Source organism: Condylura cristata, unplaced genomic scaffold (assembly GCF_000260355.1).
Source record: "Condylura cristata isolate star-nosed mole 26May11 unplaced genomic scaffold, ConCri1.0 scaffold00012, whole genome shotgun sequence".
NCBI lineage: Eukaryota > Metazoa > Chordata > Mammalia > Eulipotyphla > Talpidae > Condylura > Condylura cristata.
Genome location: NW_004567113.1, coordinates 45,110,662 through 45,133,246, shown reverse-complemented (window position 1 = coordinate 45,133,246; position 22,585 = coordinate 45,110,662). Strand labels below are relative to the sequence as shown.

Below are 22,585 nucleotides of genomic sequence, written 5' to 3'. Positions count from 1 at the left end.
TTGCACACCATGGTTCAAAAATCCCAGAACTTTTACTGTCTAAGATTTATATACTAGTACTGTAGGTGTGGTGTAAAGTTTAGTTTACTTAAGAGTTTGGGTTGTTCATGCTTCTTTTCTACTTCTTTAGGCACTACACAAATGTTTCATGCCTTTTATTTCAATATCATACCTGATAAAGCAGAAAATTTGTGAAATACAGAAAAACAGAGGAAATTACAATAGCCCCTCCTAAACTGTGGTTTTGCTTTCTGTGGTTTCAATAATTATCCGAGGTCAACCATGCTTAAAAATACTATAAGCAATAAGACATTTTGAGAGGGAGAGACCACTCTTTTAACTGGTATTACAATTTATCGTTAGACTTGCTCTGTTTTGCTGTTGTTAATCTCTTACTGTGCTTGATTTATAAACTAAATTTTATCATAGGTCTAAATCTATAGGAAAAAACATAGTATGTATATAATGTCCAGCACTATCTGCAGTTTTAGGCATTGCTGGGGTCTTGGAATGTATCCCCTGCAGTTAAGGGATGGTCACCATACTTTTTATTTTACAAGCCAGGTACAGAAGAGGGTTCCACATGATTTAAGCTTTTAAAGGCAACACTTTTTTAAATAAAAATTCTAGTATTATTACTATTTTAGATAACATCAGGTTATTGTCTTTTTGTAGCAGTACTAAATTATTATTCTTCAAAAATTTTTTTTCTTCCCTTTTGGAGTTTTTGACTTGGTGTTCTCATGTGAAGTGTCTATTAGCTGCAAAAGGTTTTTAAGATTGGTGAAGTCTTGATCACTTGTGGCCACACACTTCCTTACAGACGGGTAAATATAGAACAAAATATAACTGGTGTGGGAGAAAGCAATATTGCACCTCCTTCATGAGCAAAAGAAGTGTGTATAATATGTGTAATGTACATACAGACTTTCTACTTATTTGAAAATTACAATGGATTGTGGTATATATAAGAATCACCATACCATTTAGGTAGGAAGCTCTAGCGTTCTGTTAGACTGGGACTGGCAAACAATGCACAAAGACTGGTATTCAGTAGGGTCGAGGTAGTAAGTCATAAAGGAGACTTCATGGCATCTGAAAAGCTTCCTGTGGACTGTGTCATACAACCTATTCAATTTTTCTTTCTTTTTTTTTCCAGAAAATTTGGTGAGCGACCCCCGCCTAAACGACTCACTAGGTAAGCATTAGAAACTATTGGGTGCTTTTGAAGAGTTATTCAGATATTGGTATCTAGATAACGAGCTTATTCCCATCATCCCTTCTTCACATTTCCTCCTCCTTCCCACCCCCCAAAAGGGAGGCAGGATGAGGCGATCTAGTTCAAAAGGGAAAATGGAAGTATATAAAAAATTAATTTCAAGCATTACATGATAAATATAATAAACACCATAATAATAGAGCTTCTATATCTGGTTGCATTGAACCAATTTCAGTTTGTTGATTACAGGTGAGATGTACATTTTTCTAAAAGTATGGATTAAATAATTTAGATATAACCCATTTAAAAAGTTTTGCAATGAAGTAACTATGGTTTATAACATAAGTTTCGGCTGTCCACCACTATACTTTGGTATCTGTGTATACTATGTTGTGATCACCATGAAAAGCATAGTTTCTACTTAAGCCCATTTTTAATGAGACTAAATGTTATAATATGTTCCAGTTATGTAAATTAATTTTGCAGCATGCATAATAACAAATGTTAAATTTAAATGTATTAATCTTGAAGATGATTTTAAAAATTTCTGTTAGTGGTTAGTGATATAAAGATACCCTGTCCTGTAGTTATAATTAGAGCTAATGCTGAGTCTACATTTTAGTACTCTTAAGAGAACTGTAGACATATATAAACATGCACTTGTATTTATAAACTTTGGCATCAATTCCAGTTGTCCCTTTATATGCCATTTAACTGTATATCTTCTTCCTGTTCTCTGTAACAGGTTTGTTTGTTTTCTTCATTCTCTTTTTGAAACATTATCATTGATGATCACTTGGGTCATTTCCACTTTGTATTATTATATAACAAACTACTAAATTCAAAAATGATGGGGCAGGCCAGAAGGACACACAGTTATGTCTCAACACTTATGGTGTACAGTGACATTTGGAGAAGCTACCGTCAATAGAGGAGTGAAGCTAGCTTTTTCATACAGACGAATCCTAACTAATAAATGTTGAAGGAATGATGGAACTAGGAAATCACACTTTGGCAACTGCTACGAGGGTACTTGTTCCAACCAAAAATAATCAGTGGATGCTTAAACTCTTAGATTGAAATATGATGCAAACCCAGTTGTTTTAGTCTCTTAAGTGTATCTCACAGAACCTGTAGTAATTATAAAGTGACAATAACACGACATTGAACAAGCCTGGTAGACATCACCTTAAAGTGACCTAAATTAAGATTATAAGTAAGTAGTAGAGAGGTATCTTGTGCTTGACAAGGACACAGTATTACTTTTGTGGTTCTTGCCAAAAATGCATATGTCAGAGTTAATCATAAAGAAAACACCAGACAGATTCAGATGATCGAGAAGTTCTAGAAAGGCTTTTACTCTTCAAAAACTTAAAGATCTTGAAAGACGAGGACTGAGGAAATCCAGATGTAAGGAGATCACAAATTTATATGACAACTCAATTAAGTTAAAGTTAAATCCTGAACTAGGAGAAAAATCTCTTTTCTTGTAAAGCTGGAATCAGCAGACATTTTTTGTAATGGGTTAGATAATAACCTCGGTAGACTTTTCCTGCTGAGTCTATAATGGCTCTATATTCCCAAATCTGCCATAAATGATAGGCAAATAAGGAGATGTCTGTTCCAGCCTGGCTTATTCAGGAAGCCTCGTGGCTGTCCTGACTTGGTGAGGGAACAGTTTTTCAGTATTGTCGTGGTGGTCCTCCGCCTTGTGCTCCCTTGCCATCCCAGTAAAGGCCGCCATAGACCTGTAGATATTAGTATTGTATCAATGGTAATTACATTGTATATGTGACAATATAAGAGAATAACTTTTAGGAAGTAAACACTGGGTGTCACATACCGTGATTCCACTCTAGAGCATGCATACTAATCGTATGACAGCACAGCAGTGGTTTCCCAAAATGGGGAAAGGGAATAGGAGGGACTACAGAATGGTAGCAGAGACTTAGAAATGATGACTCTATCTTTATTGTGATATGCCAAAACTTACTTAATTGTTCATATGAAAATCAGTGTATGTCGATGAAAAGTCAATAAAACTGTAAAAAAAGAGTTTTTATATTTCATAATACCCTAAAAATAATTAGTGCTTTTTTAAAAATTAATTTATTTATTCATACAGAACTGGGGTACAGGCCAGAGATGCGGAGGGTGAGAGGATTCACCAGAGACAGAGCAGGGAGTAGAACAGGCAGATCAACGAAGTACACTGCTGAGGGGAGCAGCGGGCGGGTCAGGAGAGGTCTGCCACGCCATGTGGACTTCTCCGGGGCAGGCGGGAATCGAACTCATGTGGAAGTGGTTTAAGCTTCTCAGTGCAGTGCTTTAACCCGCTGCGCCACCAGGGAGGGCCCAAATTGTGCTTTTTTAATGAGGAATTCAGGTAAGCTTTATGTCTAAGTATCTTAAAGAGCAAACCTACTCGTTTTTATTCTTTATGATCAAAAATAAAGTAAATCAAATTTAGTGAAACAGTTGACCATTTGTTGTAAAAATTTAATGTTAAACCCAAAATTGAAAACCAAGACATTTTGCCTATTGCTAGTATGGCAAATGTTAGACTTTTTCTTATTAGGAAAATTTTGGTGTCTTATTTGAATAAAAATATTTATTCAGTTTTTAATGCAAATTTCTTTTTTCCCCCCTCAATTGAGGTAACACTGGTTTCCAGTATGTAAACCAATCACTGTACATGACTAGAGGACGAGACTCAGGTGATAGGATTTAGGAGGACCTCAGACGCATGTCACACTGCACCCACCACAGAGCGTGCGCACTGCCCCTTCCCGCTTGTTGCCCCTCCCACCTCTGTCCCTTCCAGATAGCTTCATTTCTGCACACATACATTTAGGGTTTGTTTTGGTTTGGTTTTGTTACGTCTTCACTTCTCTGTATTCCACATATGGATAAAGTCACATTGTGTTTGTCTTTCTCCTTTTGATTTACTCCATTTAGCAGATCTCCTCGAGTTCTATCCATGTTGCTGAAATGGCAGCAGTTCCATCTCTTTATTCATGGCTGAGTAGTGCTCCATTGCACATATGCACCAAATCTTCTTAACCCACTTACCCATCCTGAGGTTTTTTTCCATACCGTGACTATTATAAATAGTGGCACCACTGTGAATCCAGATGTGCACATATCCCTTCAAATTAGTGTTTTTGCATTCTTTGAGTATATACTTAGGAGTAGAATTGCTGGGTCATATATATTTTTAATACCTTGAAGAACCTCCACCCCCTCACCAGCATTTGTTGCTTTCAATTTTTTTTTTTTTTTTTGACTTGGGTCATTCTCACGGGAGTAAGGTGGTCGTATTTTGTTGTGGTTTTGATTTGCATTTCTCCGATAAGCGATAGTGAATATTTTTTCTGTATGTCTTCTTTGATTAGGGTCTAACTCTTCTTCCCATATTTTGCTTTCATTTTTGTTTTGTTTGTTGCATGTGCCAGTTTGTTGTAGATCTTAGATTAGCCCCTACCTGGATTGGTGTTATTTCTTACTGTTGGAGTTGTAGGATGTTAAAACAGTGTTGTAGGATGTTTTGTGTATGTCTCCTTCCACACATTTTATGGTTTCTGTCTTATTTTCAAGTCTTTAATCCATTTTGAGATAATTTTTGTGTATGATGTGAGAGATTATGGTCTTAATTTTTCTGCATGGGTCTATCCAGTTTTCCCAGCACCATTTATTGAAGAGACTGCTTTCATTAGAATATTCGTGGCTCTTTACCAGAGATTAACTGCCCATTAAAGTGTGGGTTTATTCCTGGGCTCTTAATTTTCTTCCATGGGTCTGTGTATTTATTTTTATTCTAGTACCATACTGTTTCGGTGTTTCAGATTGACTTTTTTTTTTAAGTTTAGTTTGAAGTCTGGGGCATATTACCTTTCTGGGGCATATTTTCTTTTTTCTTTTTTTTTTGTTAGGATTCCTTTGACTATTCGGACTCTTTGTGGTTTTGTGGTTTGCTCTATTTCTTTGAAGAATTCCACTGAAAGTTTGGTAGGGATTGCATTTGACTATGTATGATTTTGGATAAGATGACTATTTTAAACAGTGTTAATTCTTTCAATCCATGAGATGTAATATCTTTCCATTTCCTCTTGGCCCTTAATTCTTTTGGCAATGTCTTATAATTTTCTTTGAAAGATAAAAATAATTTAAAATCTCACTTTTTAGCTCATTTTTATTGGGGTATGCGAGATGGGAAGGGATTTAATTCAGAGAGAGTTTTTCCTCAAAATATTTTAGATCTACTGTCCTTTCTTATCCCTATGCCTATTTTCCAAATTAAGCAGTATGTAAAAACATCTTGTTGTTTGCTGGATGATCTTTTAGATAGTGTTCTAAAACTAATTCTACTTACTCTGGATTTAAATTTTGATTAAGTATGGCTAACACTATGTACTATTTTACATTACTGTGGATTCACTTTCTCTTTTTTAGTGTTATATTCTTTCCTACTCTGAAATAGTGTCTTTAATGTAGCTCATAGCTATAACTCACTGTGGATTTAGAAAACAAACAGAATAACCAGCCCTTGTGCTAATGTGTAGAAACAATTGTTCTTTTATTGTGGAGGCTTCTCATTTTGTTATTTATAGCCTAGTGTTATCAATGACAGTATTAGTTGCAGTGCAGTTAGGCACCAAGAATGTTGAACAGAGCACTGATGCACCCATTGTTTATGGAAGATGTATCTGCCTCTGAAGTTAGGACTTCCACTGGACCATAACTGGACCATAATGGGTGCTTTACACAAAAAACTTTTAGCTTAATACCTGCGCTGTAAGTCACTTAGCTCTGTTGTCAGTAATGAATAGGTTGTAACTAGAGTCTTGAAGCCTCTTCTTGTGTGGCTAAATTCTCTATGATGTGGTCTTAAACTCCATCCCTCTTCAACACTTGGTATGGAGTTTGTTTAGGATTGGGGGTTCCCTCCATAAGTTCATTTCTTCAAGCTTGCTGCAGATGTTGGCGCTATATTGTTTTCTTTATTTGAAAACTTCTCTTTAGCTTCAATTAATTAAAAAAAATTTTTTTTAATAAATTTTTTTTTTAAGATTTATTTATTTATTGGTACAGAACTGGGGTACAGGCCAGAGATGGGGAGGGTGAGAGGATTCACCAGAGACAGAGTGGGGAGCAGAACAGGCAGATCGACGAAGTACACTGCTGAGGGGAGCAGCGGGCGGGTCAGGAGAGGTCTGCCACGCCATGTGGTCACCTCCGGGGCAGGCGGGAATCGAACTCATGCGGAAGTGGCTTTAGCTTCTTAGTGTTGTGCTTTAACCCGCTGCGCCACCAGGGAGGGCCAAAAAAAAAATTTTTTTTTAAGCCCCATTCTTTGTTGGCTTCACTGCCACATGTCTGTTCTCATTGTCCTGAATATTCCTCTATTACTGCCCTGGTCGTTTGTGGGAAAACTCAGCTTCTGAAGCTCTTTCTTGGCTTATTTTGGAGTTTGCTCAGAATAAGTAGTAACATACAATGTGATAGTCAGGAAGTTGCCTCCATATCTGTTACCCACTTCAACATAGGCTATATTTAGTTTATAAATATTTGTGGATTGATTTTGGAATTCCATTATTCTTGAAGATGTTGATTTTTTTTATATTCATTTTTGAATCTTTTCTTTCCTATCCATAGCATACAGTTTTGAGCAATATTTTACCAGTTCCTAATGCAGACCTCTTTAAAAATGTATTCTTCTTGTTTACAAACAAGGAAACTATCCTGCCCACTCTGGAGCAGTATAGCTAACGTTGCAATTTAGATGTCTACTTGTGATTCATCCCTTCACTTTCTAACAAGAGAACCATCCATTTTTTCATTGTTGACTTTGTTCCAATCAATGTCTACTTTGGGCCTTTTCTAATACTCAAAGCTATTTTATGTTTGGTATCACAGGGTACATGATCTTGTTTTAACATGAAAGCGACTTTTGAAATGCCTGATACAACAAAAATACGTTTCTTTGCTAGAAATTCATGTTAGAACTTAATTTTTGAGTTTTTTTTGAACGATTTATTCATTTATTCATACAGAACTGGGGTACAGGCCAGAGGTGCGTGCGGAGGGTGAGCGGATTCACCAGAGACAGAGTGAGGAGCAGAACAGGCAGATCGAGGAAGTACACTGCTGGGGGGGGGGTCAGGAGAGGTCTGCCACACCATGTGGTCACCTCTGGGGCAGGCGGGGATCGACTCATGCAGAAGTGACTTAAGCTTCTTGGTGCTGTGCTTTAACCTGCTGCACCACCAGGGAGGGCCTATTTTTGAGTTTAAGATGCAATAAAAATCCAACCTGAGCAGTACAGGGACCAAAAAAGAATTGGTCAAAGATTCAAAAAAGAATATGAAAAGATTGAACACACTCAAGGATAATGGAATTCCAGAATTAATACACAAATATTTATCAACTAAATATTACCCATGTTGAGGTGGATAACAGATACGGAGGCACCTTCTCAACCACCATGTTGTTGAGGGTTGACCAGCTGTGTGACCTCCTGGGTTCCAGGGCTACTTTCCTCTCAGGAGGGGCTGGTATGGTTAGCTTCCAGTTAGATGTCTTAGGCACGCTCAGCCCCCGCCGTGCACACACTAGTCTAACTCATTTACTGCCCGCATCATGGAGTTGAATAGGGCCATGAAGAAATAAGGGGACTGTTTTCAGAAGAATGGGAGTTAGCAACAGGACATAATTTTGGTGCATTTTGTTTGTAGTTTTAAAAAGTTTGACATTGCTAAAGGAAAACAGTCCTAAATTCACAAAGATAATGATAGAAAATTTAAGCATACCAAACTAGACTGGCATTTACTATGATTTCATTTTGGTAATATTACTAATAAAATATGTCTTACTCTTTTCTAAATGTTTAAACTCTTCTGTCTTTTGAATAAGCAAACTTTTTAGTTCCTCCATTGGTTTTTCTGCAAATAACTTCTAATTGATTTTCTTTCAGAATAATATATTAAGTAAAATTAATAAGTATAAGTAAATACTTAATTTTAAATGTATACTTAAAATCACTAGTAACAGAGTAGTTTTTAATAATTAGGACCAATAACTTACCTTTTTGTAGAAAGGATTCACAATTGCCTTGGGTATTCATAAATGCCCAGTTTGTGGCCTACTGTAGATGAAAAGAATATTGTAAAATAAGGATCTTGCCCATAAAAACTTTGTAGTATGTTTGAGAAAGTGAGAAAAATTGACATGAAGCCTGACAAGTAATGCTAAATGATATACTAGGAATTATAGATGTAAACAAAATTTAGGGTGGGCAAATACACCCTTGAATTTTTCTTTCAAGTGAATAGCAACTTTTCATGTTTAATGCCATGGTGACTTCTTTATCTGTTTTGTGAAGATACTGGTTAGATTTTCTATGCTTCCTTGTCCACCCTGAACTCTATGGTCAGTTACCTGACCATATTACTTATTTACCCATTTCTTCCCAGACAACACCTCAGATCCTGTCAGTATTATCCTCTCCAGGTCGCACTTACGGTTGAGCACACAGCAGGCTTGAGCACATGCTAGCTATAGCTCCACTATAGAATATCAGTAGAATTGCCTCAGCATTCACGGATTCCAACATTAGCTGGTGGTTCTTTGATACTGATCTTTACTTGCCCCTTAGTCAGCTTCTTTCTCCATTCGCTAGAGGGTTTTCCATTATTCACTGTTCTTTTCTTACCCATTAGACATCCTCATATTACACAAAATTTCTAAGACCTGCTGTTAGCTGGCATCTGCTAGACCTCTGCAGCACCACACCTTTTATGGCTCTTCTCTTTGGAAATCATCTTCTTTCATAGCCCTTAAGAATAGTCTCCATTATACCCCTTACCACCTTGTCTCCCCTGTTACACCTTTTCTTCTTGACTCCTGTCACTGTGCTTTCTTCCTGGGAGATCTTATTTCCACAGCTGCATTTGCCAAGGGTGTAGCGACTATTCCCACTTTTACAACCCAGATGCCTCTCTGGAACTATAGTAGTAGTCCAACAACCTATTAAATACTTCCAGGTTGGAGATTCAGACACTTAAGAGTTGATTTTTGTCAAACAAACATATTACTTATACAGCTATTTCTTCCCAGACAGCACACCTCTGAAATATTAAGTCTTTTCCTGTCTTCCTCCTGTTTTCTATTACCTTTTTCCCCCATTAGTATGTCAGCATTTTTTCTTGGTTTCTTTTCTAGTTCTTTTTTGTTCCAACTCTGGAATTTACTGAAAGTGGAAAATTAATTGTATCTCTAAAAAACCATCACACAGCCTTTTCTGATCATCGAAGTGCCACATCATGGGGTTTTTGTTGATCTTGTTAGTTTTCATTTAGGTCTCTTAAAATTTTTTTACTGTTACAGTTTTTCTCATCATCTGTCATAGGGTGATACATGAGTTAGTCTAAACCTTTATAATTAGTATTTAAGTTTTCAAATGTCAGGGTTTTTTGTTTTTTTTTTTTAAGAAATTTGACAAGCTTCAAACCTTACTCAACCCAATGTATCAGCTTTTTGCATTGCTGTGACTTATTTTAGGATCTTAGAGGATTTATTTCAATTCCTGACTGCTGCTTATTAATTGCAAGACATTGAGCAAGACATTCAGAATGGCATTAACAGTGCTTACCTTTTGGATTATGAGGATTAAATTAAATAATACATTTAAAGTGCCTAGTTCAGGACCTGGCACGCAGTCAGTGGTCCAGAAATATTAGCTGCTGCTGTTTTGTTGTTCTGGCTGCCTGACTCCTTAGCCTCAATTTCTCACTGCATCCTGTCTTTCCTGACCGGATGCCTTATTCTTTTCTCCTCCCAGAATTTGGCTTTCCTAAGAAATTTTTTCCTAGCATGTAATCCTTTATATAGACATTCTGTTATGCCTGCTTTTTGTTCATACTGTAATTCGAGCATATATTTCATTAAAGTTTGATTTTACAAACACTTGTTTTCAGTGGACTTTGTGCTCTTTTTCGGGGTTAGAGATTAGTCCTCAGTCTATTGGATGTATCCCAGATTACTACTCTGCCTTGCAAAGGTTTTTAATCAGTGACCATGAATCCTCTAGTTTGCCTTCTAGATAGTCTCATTTAGTCTTTATAGCCACTCTGTGTGAGGTCAGCATTATATTCTGCTATTGTCAGATACAGAAACCAAGGCTGATAAGGTAAAAGGATTTGCCCCAGGCTGGCTGTTTACTTTTTAAGTATGTTTAACTTACACTACTATAGCTGACCTCCCATATGCTTACCTTCTATAAGTAAATTTAAAGACCATTACATCTATTAAAAGTATTTCTTGGTAATTGTCTTTGAAATACCTTTGCTTTCGTTTTGTACTAAAAACATCTCAACACTTGGGATTCTGGCTGACTCAGAATTATGACAGTATTATCTTTGTAGACTTTGTATTCTTTATAGTATAACCTAGCAAAATGTGAAATGTGTATTTAAGGAATTGAAAAATTGAACATTCTTTAAACAATCATTTCATAACCAGGTAGTTGGAATATTTTGTACTTGGAAGAATTGAAATTGTTATTTTTTCCCCAAATTTTATTCCTGTTATTCTTCACTGATTTGAATTCGCTTTATCAAGTGGTGCTGTACATTTGTAGTGTCTGTCAAGATAAATATAAGTGATAGCCCTTTCTTAGTCTTTATGCAGGGTTGTTATTTTAAGACCATGTAATAGTAAATTTGGAGGACCTAATAACTTGTTCAGCCTTTGTAGTGAATTTAAAATGCTGGGGAAAGGAGCTGGTGGTGGCCCATTACTAAATGCAAAACTATTGCACATAATTAATTTTATAAACTGTTTAAAGCCATAGTAGCAATATAAATAGTGATCGAGGTTATTCTAAAAGTTGCAATGCGTTTTACTAGTTACTCATAAATTCCAGGAAAAGGGACCGTTTCTTTACGGACTAGAATTGAAGATAAGCAGTGCTGTTGCCCCATTGTGTAATTTAGTAGGGCAGTATTGTTTTGTCTTCAGATTTACTTGCTTAAAGAAATATTCATAAGAATTATTCACATTTCAGTGCATCTAAGTCTCACCCCTGTAATGTACATTTTATTTTAGGGAAGCTATGCGGAATTATTTAAAAGAGCGAGGGGATCAAACAGTGCTTATTCTTCATGCAAAAGTTGCACAGAAGTCATATGGAAATGAGAAACGGTAAGATTGTTTTTCTGATGGATAGTTAATGGTAACTATTGGGTAAATCTGTAAACCCTTTTGTCTAGTAAGCAGTTAAGAAGATGGCTTCATTACTTCACAGTGTGCAAATACGGAATAAAAAATAGGTGATATGTGTCTTGCAGGGGAGAAACAAAGTGAATGTGGCACATTCAGTAAAGATCAGTTAACCGAAACCCTGATTGTACAAAATGAAATACTCCATAATTTTTCTTTTGGACAGTGTAATGTTCCTAAGTGTTATCTTTCACATATTAGTTCATTTATTAAGTATTCTCCTTTTGGTGGAAAATACAATTTCTCTTTCTCCCCGAGTTACTCCTTTCTTCATTTTCCCTTTTTGTAAATAAACCCTTTATTAACCTTTTTGTGTGTGTACTCAGTTGCCTCGCTTTAAGTGCTGTAAGCAATAACAATCCCCGCAATATTATTTTAGAAAGGAAAAGGCAGAAACAAGCCCAGATTGAACCAGTAGGATCATTGTAAAGAGCTCCCAGCCCTCCAAATCTTCACTTGGGTGGGGGGTCCTCTCAAACGCATGGAGGGATGCCACCGGGTGCTCACCTGTGCATCAGATGAGCGGAGATGAACTGATCATTACGTGACCTTTATGTTTAGTGTTTGTCATAGTATTATTTAAGATTTTTTTTATGCATACTGAACTGGGGTACAGGCCAGAGGTGTGGAGGGTGAGAGGATTCACAAAGTGGGGAGCAGAACAGGCAGATTTATGAAATACACTGCTGAGGGGAGCAATGGGTAGCGGCTGCAGGTAGCTTCATAGGGCTGCACTTTAGCCCATTGCACCAGGGAGGGCTCTGCCATAGTATTTTTTTTTAATTTCAGGATTTGGAGTGCATAATTATGCACTTCTCTTTTTTTCGTTTTTAACTTAGTTCCTGAATTTTTCTTGTTAATAGTTTTTCAAGTATGTCTTTCTGACATTTTTTCTATTAAGTTTCTATGGACAAAGGTGGGAAAAAATCTTGAGGAAGACTTTTTTGGACTGACTAAAAGACACACCAGCATGAAATAGGAAAAGGAATGAGAACTCATTGCTTATGTATTGGGTTGAAAGGAAGTGTTCAAGGACAATCCAGTGTGAAATGGATTGTCCTAACTGTGTGTCTTCACCCACATGCTGTAGCAGGACTTAAAGCGAGGCAACTGAGTGCACACACAAAAAGGTTAATAAAGGGTTTATTTACAAAAAGGGAAAATGAAGAAAGGAGTAACTCAGGGAGAAAGAGAAATTGGTGAATATGTCCTACCAGTTCCACTGAACTAGAACCCAGTAGCACACTGAAAGCTGGAGAGAAACAAGCCACCCCCAAGCCCACCTGTCAGGTTATACACCAAGCTGGCTTAACTCCACCTTCGGTTCCCAGCATCCTCCCTTTATGGGATCTGTAGTTGTTGGTGCCTTGGATCTCTGGTCTGGGGTGGGGGTGGGGTACATCAACTATTTGTGGAGTTTGTTTAGGACACCCTTCCCCCCAGCCGACTTAATGGAATCTTCATGCAATAAAGGGAAGTCTTAGCATATACATAAGAGAAGGGAAATGTTACCGTAGAATTAATTATAAACTCTAAGGAAATTAAGGAGTCATTTTTTTTAAGGCTTCAAAATTTGAACTGAAACGAAGAGTAAGCATTTCCTAATTGTCAGCCTTATCCTAAAAAGGGCACACAAGTGAAAACAATATTAGGACTCATAGTGCTAGATAGTTTGTTTTTTTTTTAATTGTTTTTAGAGTTTGCTAAATTAGAAGAAGTTAGAAGCCACATTATGGGAAGAAGTTAGAAGCCACATTATGGCACATGGAAGTAAACTTAGGTAGTGACTCTTTTTTCATGAAGCTGATACTGGAGATTAGTATTTTTACCCAGTGATGAATGTGTTACTTAGGCTATTTTCAAAACAAAACAGAACAGTTCAACATCCTCATTAATTTAGAGGAATCAGGCCAGGCTTCTTGCACTGCATAGAGAATCTGAAGAAGAAACAGCTTTGCTTTCTTCAGTGCCAGTCATGAGTCAGGCATTGTTCTGGAAGTGCCTCAGGATAATTTTATAAAGTAGGCACCTTGTAATCTTCCTTCTTTGAATGAGGAAACTAAAGACCAGAGACTTTGAATTTGCCCAGTTTCATGTTAGCTAGGAATCAGTGAAGCCAAGATTGTTACTCCTGGGTATATAATTCCAAATTTCTTTCTATTGCCCTGATTTTTATAGCCTTTTTGTGTTCAAAGTGATGGTTATCTACACAGTAGGGCTTGGGATGGAAAAGCTTTATAAACTTTTAAGTCTGCCAACCATTATTATCCCTTCTACTATTAGCTGAGCGAGACTGAGCTGGAACTAATGGAAATATGAATAGACAGGTATTCATGCCAATTTAGGTAGTACTGCTTTTCTCTTTTTTTGAAAATGTACTTTCACACAATTGAATTCATTCATTAACTCAATTGTTCTTTATTTCTGATGACCTAATAGGTACCAGGTCCTATGCAAAAGAATCTTTACTGGAAGTTTAAAAAGTCACATGTCATTTAATACTGTGGTGGATGACAGACCTGGTGGCAATTATAGAATAGAAAGCTAGGCAAAAAATTATGTGCAGATAAGGTTTCTGTTTGTTAGTCACCATTAACAATTAATGAGTACAAAGCAGTTAAAATAGGTGATTTAATGGTTATCTTTTATTGTGATTGCCCTTATTTAAATTCTGTTATTTGTATATGGCCTGACCAGTCTAAAACCTTAAAGGAAGCTTAAACAATCTAAGCCTTTAGTCTCCAGAAAATGGAAAAAACAACAACAACAACAAAACCAGAGTAACTACTTTTATATTTTTGCTTACCTATATTAAAATTTCCAGAGTAGACAGACCTACCTTTGTTTTACAAAGGTAGAAACCTTTGTAAAATTATTTGTTTTTTTTTTTTTGAAAGATTTATTTATTTATGTATACAGAGTTGGGGACAGGCCAGAAGTGCAGGGGCGGTGAGAGGATTCACCAGAGACAGAGTGGGGAGCAGAACAGGCTGATCCACAAAGTACACTGCTGAGGGGAGCAGTAGGCGGGTCAGGAGAGGTTTGCCTTGCCATGTGGATCACCTTGGGGGAATGAACTCATGCTGTAGCTTTTTAGTCCTGCACTTTAACCCGCTGCGCCACCACGGAGGGCCCTAAAATTACTCTTTAAAAGGTATCGGTAGTAAGGGAATAAGCACCCAGCCCCATGGATGCTGACAAGGCTTCTTCCTTGAACTCTAGTCCCTCCGGCACTGGTGGGATACAGCAGAGGAGGAATGTCTGCCTTCTTTCTTGTTGACCCAGATGCAGTCCTTTCTGAAAAGCTGCTGAGACTTTAAGGCATGAGGTAACCTGGGGACATGACCACAGTTCTCTTGGCTTATAAAATAACTTCTGTGAATGATGCGAGAAATATTTGGTCAGGAAATTCTACCCTAGAATTTCAAATTGTTCTTGATAACTAACTTTTGTGCCTAATAACAAATGTTTATTTGCACAGCACCAGCTCATCTGGTACACCATTTTTGTTAGTCCTCTTACTTTTTCATTAGAGTAGATCATTCCCGATTAAAAATTAAACTTTGAAAAAGATGTTTGTCTAGAGGAGAATTTCCATTATATGTATGAAAATGCCATTTGACCTTAGTACTTCTTCAGCTTCCTGTCAAGGGAGGTGCTCAGTGGTAATGCAGGTGAGCGGGTATCTCAGGAAGACAGGTAGAACCACTTATGCAATTCTAAAATGGTTCGGAGGGTGTGTGCTATTGAGGGACAGACTGGTGTGCAAAGGTTTGCTGCTTTTGAATTGTATAATTACCAAAGGGCAATGAGATTTTGTACAAAGCAGTCAGATACGTAATGGAGTTTAGATTGGCTGACCATGGGTTTTCTGTATTAGCCAAATAAAAGACTTACTTGAATCTGTAAGGTGTTTTCCAGACATCTCAAGATTCGAGGAAAAAGTTGTTGAATCATTCCCTAAAAATAAAGACTTAATTGTTTGATCTAGGAAATGATAAAACCATACATGGGTGCTTATCGCCACCAAGTGGCAGAAACAGCATTGCCATAGCTGCTGAAAAAAGATAAGGAAATACAACTCGATTTTCATAGGACAGCCTTTTTTGTCAGCAGTTCAGTTCTGGAAGCTGGCACTGTTGGTCAGACTTCTTATTGGGTGCCCGAAGCACGTTGACCAACTGTCCAAATTCAGAAACAATATCAGTTTCACACATTATGTGTTGTATTTAAATTTTCCTTCTGCTAATTTGCCTTCTGAATCTATCCCCATTCCCACATTCTCTTTCTTTTATCACTGTTCTTCCTTTTTTGGTATATATGCTTCATTTCCTTTTGATCATCATATTACTACTGAAGCCTATGGAAATGAAAATTTTATTTATTCGCTGATTTTTAGTTATGGTAATAGTGGGATGTTTTATTTATTTTTTTAAAGATTCATTTACTTAATGCCTAAAGTACTGGGGTACCAGCCAGAGGTGTGGTGGGTGAGAAGAATCACCAGAGGTAGAGTGAGGAGCAGAACAGGCAGATCTGCTGAAATACGGGGAGCACCATATGGGTCAGCTCCCTGCTTAGGGATGGAACTCCTGCTGCAGTGGCTTCGGAGTGCTTCCTAGTGTAGTGCTTTAACCCATTGTACCACCAGGGAGAGCCCAATAGTGGGGTGTTTAAAATGTGATTTCATCACATTATAGAAATATCTCAATGGTAAATTAGATTGGCTGGTTTTTTTTTGCACCACACACTACAGAACCTAGGTCATTGTTTTGAGTGATTAAGAATTTCTTGTCAGGGCCCTCGTTAGTGGCACAGTGGGTTAAAGTGTGGTTCTGCAAGCTAGCCGCAGCTGCTTCCATGAGAGTTTGATTCCCAGCCCCGGAGGTGACCCACGTGGTGCAGCAGACCTCTCCTGGCCAGCCCGCTGCTCCCCTCAGCAGTGTACTTCGTTGATCTGTCTGTTCTGCTCCACACTCTGTCTCTGGTGAATGCTCTCACCCCCTGCACTTCTGGCTTGAACCCCAGTTCTGTAAGCATAAATAAATAAAATCTTTTTTAAAAAATTTCTTGCCAACCTGTCTAAAATTATACCATTAACTTCATGCTATCTTTTCATAGTATTCTTGAGAAAACCAACATTACCAAGTCTTTTATAGTTCTGCTTACTCAGATGTGAAAAATAAGTATGTTTTATGATAACTTATTGAAATTTTACTGTTTGGTATACAAATCTGAAGCACAGTCCTTCGAATCTCACTCAGGACTGCTAATACCAGTATTCAATAAAATACGATTAGGAGACAAGTTTCCAACATGATGCCTTCTTAGCCTCCCAATGATGTGCCAGTTAGCTGCTTTGAGTTTGTGCCGTGGTAAGCATTGGGTGGCTCCCAGCTTGGTAGGACAGAAAGATCATGGGTGCAGACTCGAATTGAACCAACTCCAGCACTAACCCAGCTAATCCAGGCATCCCTCCAAACTTGGAATGACCTGGAGCTGAGCCGCCACCTCAGCTGTGACCTCTGTGTCCAGGGCCACAGCAAGAGTATACAGGCATAAAAGCTGCACTGACTCTCTTCTGTCAGTTCGAGTAAATCTGGAAAGGCTCCAGAGGCTTTCCTCCTCACTCAGCTTGGCTGGCTTGTTCTGTTTTCCCCATGACCTCTGGCTTCATCCTTGTTCCACTTACTCCTGTCTGTTGTTTCCCTTAGTTCTTCCTATTTCTAGCCTTTTGCACTTGCTTTTCCCTGGGTTGAAATTCTTTTGCTCCAGATACCAATAACTTGTGGCATTAGGTAGAGACTGAAGGTCTTCTTGAGGAAGCTTTTCCTGGCCACCTGGGTCTTCTGTTGATACATTTGAAGCATTTCTTCCCTGCTGTACTTTTTTCCCCCATGGTACTTAACTACCAGCTAACAGGGTATATGCTTTATTTTACCCATTTATTGTTTTTAATTATCTGTCACTTCTATTAGACTTCAGGACAGAAACTTTTCTCTCTTTTAAACCACTCTGGTAGGACTAGGGATGTAATAAATAATTTGGTGAATTAATGAATATTAAAACCAGCCCACTTGTAGTTTACATGAAATTGCTTCTGGATAGTCTTGTTTACTAAAAGTTTAACAAGAAATTGGTACCATTATATAGATTCAATTCCGTCAGTATTATAGGCAGCACCCAGGGGGCAGCAGACAGAAAGACTGAAGGCTGGCCCAGCTGGCAGTGTCTGCATGTGCCCGTGTTCTCTACCAGTCCTGAATAGTTATGTGCTGTTGGTCTACGAAGTAGTAAAAATGTAAATTAGTAAACAAATTTTAAAATTCGGGACCCCTCCCCCTCCCAAAGCTTGATTTCAGACATCTGTTGGCTCCTTAGAGGGTGTGGCCAGTGAGCGAGCCCGCGGGAGCAGGAGCAAGGAGCGGGAGCGGGCTGACTGTGGCTGCACTTAAACTCTTGCTCTGATAGAGTGGGAGTAAGAGTACTAGAAAAATTTTCTTAGACGCCTTCACTATACAAAGAGTATGTTGTGTATTACAAGTAGAAAGAGGCAATTGAAGGATATCCCTACTTATTTATTATACTCTGGTTCACTCATTTTAATTACTTACCTAACTACTACGTGAGTATACTGCCTGAGTAGGTATTTGAGTTTTCAGACCCCTTGATGAGACATGGTGTAGACATTTTAAAGCATGTATAAGTTAGCGTGTATAATTGAGAAAAAGTGAATTATACCTTACAGAAAGGTTGGATTGATGGTCTGAACTTTGTAAAATATAGGGCTTGAACCAGACTTTGAAACAGATATTTTTTTAATTGCTAAAGAGAAGATTACAGGGAAGTCATTCTAGGTGGGAAGAATTTATGAGGGCGGGTTTTTGGCAACTACCAAAACAAACTTGTAGGTATCTATGAGTTGAAAGGATACAGTATATATACTTTAAGTCATCCACATACACCAGGCATTTCGGGTGTAGTTATATAAGCCTTGGCAAGCCAATGATCATTTTGCTTTTAATCTTCATGATTTTATTAATAATTTGAAAGTTTCTTTTGCCATTGTTCTGATTCTATTTTCCAGTTTAATCATCAAATAAAGTATAATACCCCTGACAGCAGTTAATACTACATCTTTTTGAGAAGACTGAAGCAGTAATTGCAGATTCTGAAGCAGAGTATGTTTTGTAACATGTTAGGATACATTGGATTTACTGAACACCAGTGATTAGAATTTCAGCTGTATGAAAATTGAAAGAGTACGCTTCCAGTTCTTAAAACATAACTCCAGTGTAAATGAGCCTGACCTAAACAAATAGGATTTCTGTGGAATTCTTGATTTCTGTACTGTGGGCTTTGTTATTTGCATTACAAAAGGATTCACCAGAACATTGTTTCATTATAATTTGCTATAGTAAACTAACTTATTAGTCCAGGTAAATATAATTTTCTGTTCACATCTTCAAAAAGAAGAAATGCTTTCTTAAATCTAACTGCTCTGTTTTGGTGTTGTTCCGTTGCTTCAGGTTTTTTTGCCCTCCTCCATGTGTGTATCTCATGGGCAGTGGATGGAAGAAAAAAAAAGAACAAATGGAACGTGATGGTTGTTCTGAACAAGAGTCTCAACCATGTGCATTTATTGGAATAGGAAATAGTGACCAAGAAATGCAGCAGTTGAACTTGGAAGGAAAGGTAAATTAAAAATTAAGACCATGTTGATTCCCTGTGAAGGGGACATAATTCCAGATTACAGTTGCTTATTTGTTTCTGTGATGGCATTTTTTTCTTTTATAGCTATTGGTGGCAGTTTCTTGACTGTATACATCAGAACCAGAAATAAGCCTCTAATACAGCTGTGGTCTGAGTCATGGAACACCAGCTATTGACACCTATAGTTGGTACATAGTAAGCTTTGTCAGCCTGCAAGGGTTTTGAAGCTATAAATCACATTTCCATTGGAAGCCAATAATAAATTTAGGAGGCCATTGGCTCGTTTTTCTGATGGGCATGGTGCTTAAATAACAATGAAAACACAAAGTTTGATCGTGTTTTATTTGATCTCTTGGTCTTACACTAGAAGCATTGTGTATTGTGTAAATTCCAGGATACCCTTGCCGAGATTATAAAGATCATGAATGTCTCACTTAGCTTCCATGTAGAGCAGAGCTGTGCTGTAGAGACAAGGCCAGCATGGGCGGTGAGAAGCTTCACCAGAGACAGTGGTGAGGAGGACAGATAGATCCACGAAGTGCACTGCTGAGAGGAGCAATGGACAGGTCAGGAGAGGTCTGCCACACCGTGTGGGTCACCTCCGGGGCTGGGGAATTTGCTACGGAATGACGTTTATAATAAGTTTTATGAATAGTGTTTTGAGAATTTGGAAAGCAGACATTTCTGTTTGTACCTTTGGTAGTTCAGAAGTAGTTCTTTAGTAATTTAACATTTAATGATTTGTTTTTCTTTGACATTAAAATTTGATAAATGGTTAATTCTGATCTCCGTGACCATAAATGTCTTAAAAAATTGTGTATGAAATGCAGTTTGCCCATTCCGTAAGTCTTTGTTGTATATCTTAGTCTGAAATAGGGGGAATCTTCCCTCTCAGATTCAATTTAGTCATTTTATAGAGCATGATTATTAAGAAGTCTGTATCTTAACCTCATTCACATTTGAGCATACTTAATGTCATTTGTGTCTTTATAATTTTTAGCAGTATAACTTGTCAGCTATGTATTTTAAGTTAGGTTTAGGATAAACTTATTACAGTAAAGTTGTTTCACCTTAAAAGAAAGTAGAATTGTAAAAGATATTTCTAAGTTATGACCTTTGAGCTCAAGTAAAGGACATAATTAAATAATAGTTTGATCTGAAAGGTTTTCGCCATGTCTTACCTATATTTCTGTTACAGAAGGTCTAGAGTTCTGTTTCTCCAAGCTGTGCATCTAGCCGTTCGGGATTCTGAGTGATAATAGATTGGGTAGGTAGTGAGGAACCTGGGTGCAAGCCACACGTGAGCGTGCTGAGCACATGCAGACAGGCGCACATGTACACACACACAAATGAAAGTGTGTTGAGTGAACATCATTCTTGCTTGAAGCACTTTCAGGAGGGCAGTGACAGCACCCAGTTGCCTCTTCCAGCATTACGGCTCAGTAGGTCTTCCTTCGTTTGTATTGTTATGTCCTTTTCTAAATGCTAGAAATTCAAAGACGAGGAAGAGACTACCTAAGCATTAACTAGTATTTAAAATACCTACTAGCGGGTACTACACTACCTAATAACATAAAAGTATATGCTAAACTTAGTTTCATGAAAAGGCATTCAAGAAGTCTGTATAAAATGAAACTTGTGGAGAGTCATCAGAAAGCTTTCCAGAGGGAGCAGCCTAACATGTACTTGGAGCTTAAAGGTATAATAAGAATACAGAATGTTTGGGCTGGGCCTTGTACAGGGGGTTCCAAGCTTCGGAAAGAGACATCTTGGCTCCTTTCTGTCCATTCATTTAAAGTAATACTGTTTTCTTCCAACAGTCTGTTTACTGAAGAGTATAATTAGGCATTATTGTGAAAGAAGGGGTATTTATTTTGTGTTATTTGGACTTCTAAAAAATTTCATTACAACAAAGTTAGTGTCTATATATATGCACACAAATGCAAATGTCATAACTATAAACTTTATATATATAAATCTTTAAGTTTATAGTCATGACATTTATGTGTTGATGATATTTTGGATGTGAAAATTTAATTTAATCATGTTGTAAGTGTGTTAAATACTCATTGCCTCAAGTTTACATCTTACATAGTTGGAGCTAGGTAAGCCAGACAACATTCATTACTTCCCCAGTTAGCATACTTGTGTTTTCCTTTTTAAAAAACTATACCCCCATACATCTCTTGCTACTGTTTTTCCCCTTATAATTTCACCTTTCAAATGCATTGTGCAGTATTAATTTTAAAGCATTCGATCTGGTATTTCTCTTTCATTTCAGGACAGATATTTTTATTGCCTGCAGATCCTGTCCTCAAAGATTTCAAGCTGAAACTTTTGTTAATTTAGAGGCAGAGAGATAATATGCCATTTTCTGTTAATTTATTAACCTTTTAATGTGATGTAGCAGATGCTTTTATTTTTTTTTTATTTTCTTAAGGCTATAATACTTATGAGTCAGTGACTTTTCCTTTTTTTTTTTTCTTAATGGAATTTGAGTAGTGTGTGCTCATTTCTCTTAATAGAAAAAATTAATAGTTCTAATAAAGTCATCACAGATACAATTATTTGTAGAGTCATACTACTAATCTATAATTAGAGCTATACTTCCTTCTTTCCAGGAGATAAATTATGTTTGCTTTTTTAGAGTCCTTTGTGTGTGGGTCGTAGAGTTCGATATTGTCTACTCTTTTTGTTTTTTCTTTGCCAAGTTGACCATATCATTTATGCTAGATTACAGTATTTCTCTTTTTTGATATAGGTCAGCAGAAGATGTTATCTCTTACATTAAGTGCTCTCAACATTTTAAAGCTTTTCCATTATAATGTAATGGCCTTCATTTTTTGTGACACGTTTTATTTTTGTTCTCTAAAGACCACTTAGGTGTATTGACGCTACTGTCTTAGAGTTTGCCTTATGTTGTAAAACAATTGTAGTTCCGACTGGACTTCCTCTAGCTGCTCCCTAAAGTGTGTGAGACCTGTGGCTCCTTCCACACTGCAGCTCTCAAGTTTTGGGTCTGAGAGCCTCGTGGGTGAGGCAGGCCATAGCTTTGACAAGTAGCTCATTGATGCTTGTACTTTCAGTTACCTTGCTGCATTTTCCCTAGGAATTATGCCATAGCACTAGCAACCCATTGCCAAGCACTGCAGCATGAGTTCGATCTCCGGCCAGGGGGTGACCCACATGGCACAGCAGATCTCTCCTGTCTTGCCCACTGCTCCCCTCAGCAGTGTATTTCAGTAGATCTACCTATTTTACTCCCCATTCTGTTTCTGGTAAATCCTCTCAACATCCCCTTCCCCCCACCTCTGGTCTACACCCTAGTTCTTGCATAAGTAAATAAAAATAATTTCAAAAAAATTATCCCATTGG

General features: G+C 37.5%; 1 protein-coding gene across 1 annotated transcript in view; it reads left to right on the top strand.

Moving 5' to 3' along the window:
* The window catches only part of RBPJ (recombination signal binding protein for immunoglobulin kappa J region), a 74,311-nt gene that overhangs the window by 41,082 nt on the left and 10,644 nt on the right, over window positions 1-22,585 (top strand). Inside the window, 3 exon segments of the mRNA XM_012724231.1 lie at window positions 1,160-1,198; window positions 11,324-11,419; window positions 19,027-19,192. Coding sequence (XP_012579685.1) covers window positions 1,160-1,198; window positions 11,324-11,419; window positions 19,027-19,192 — 301 coding nt within the window.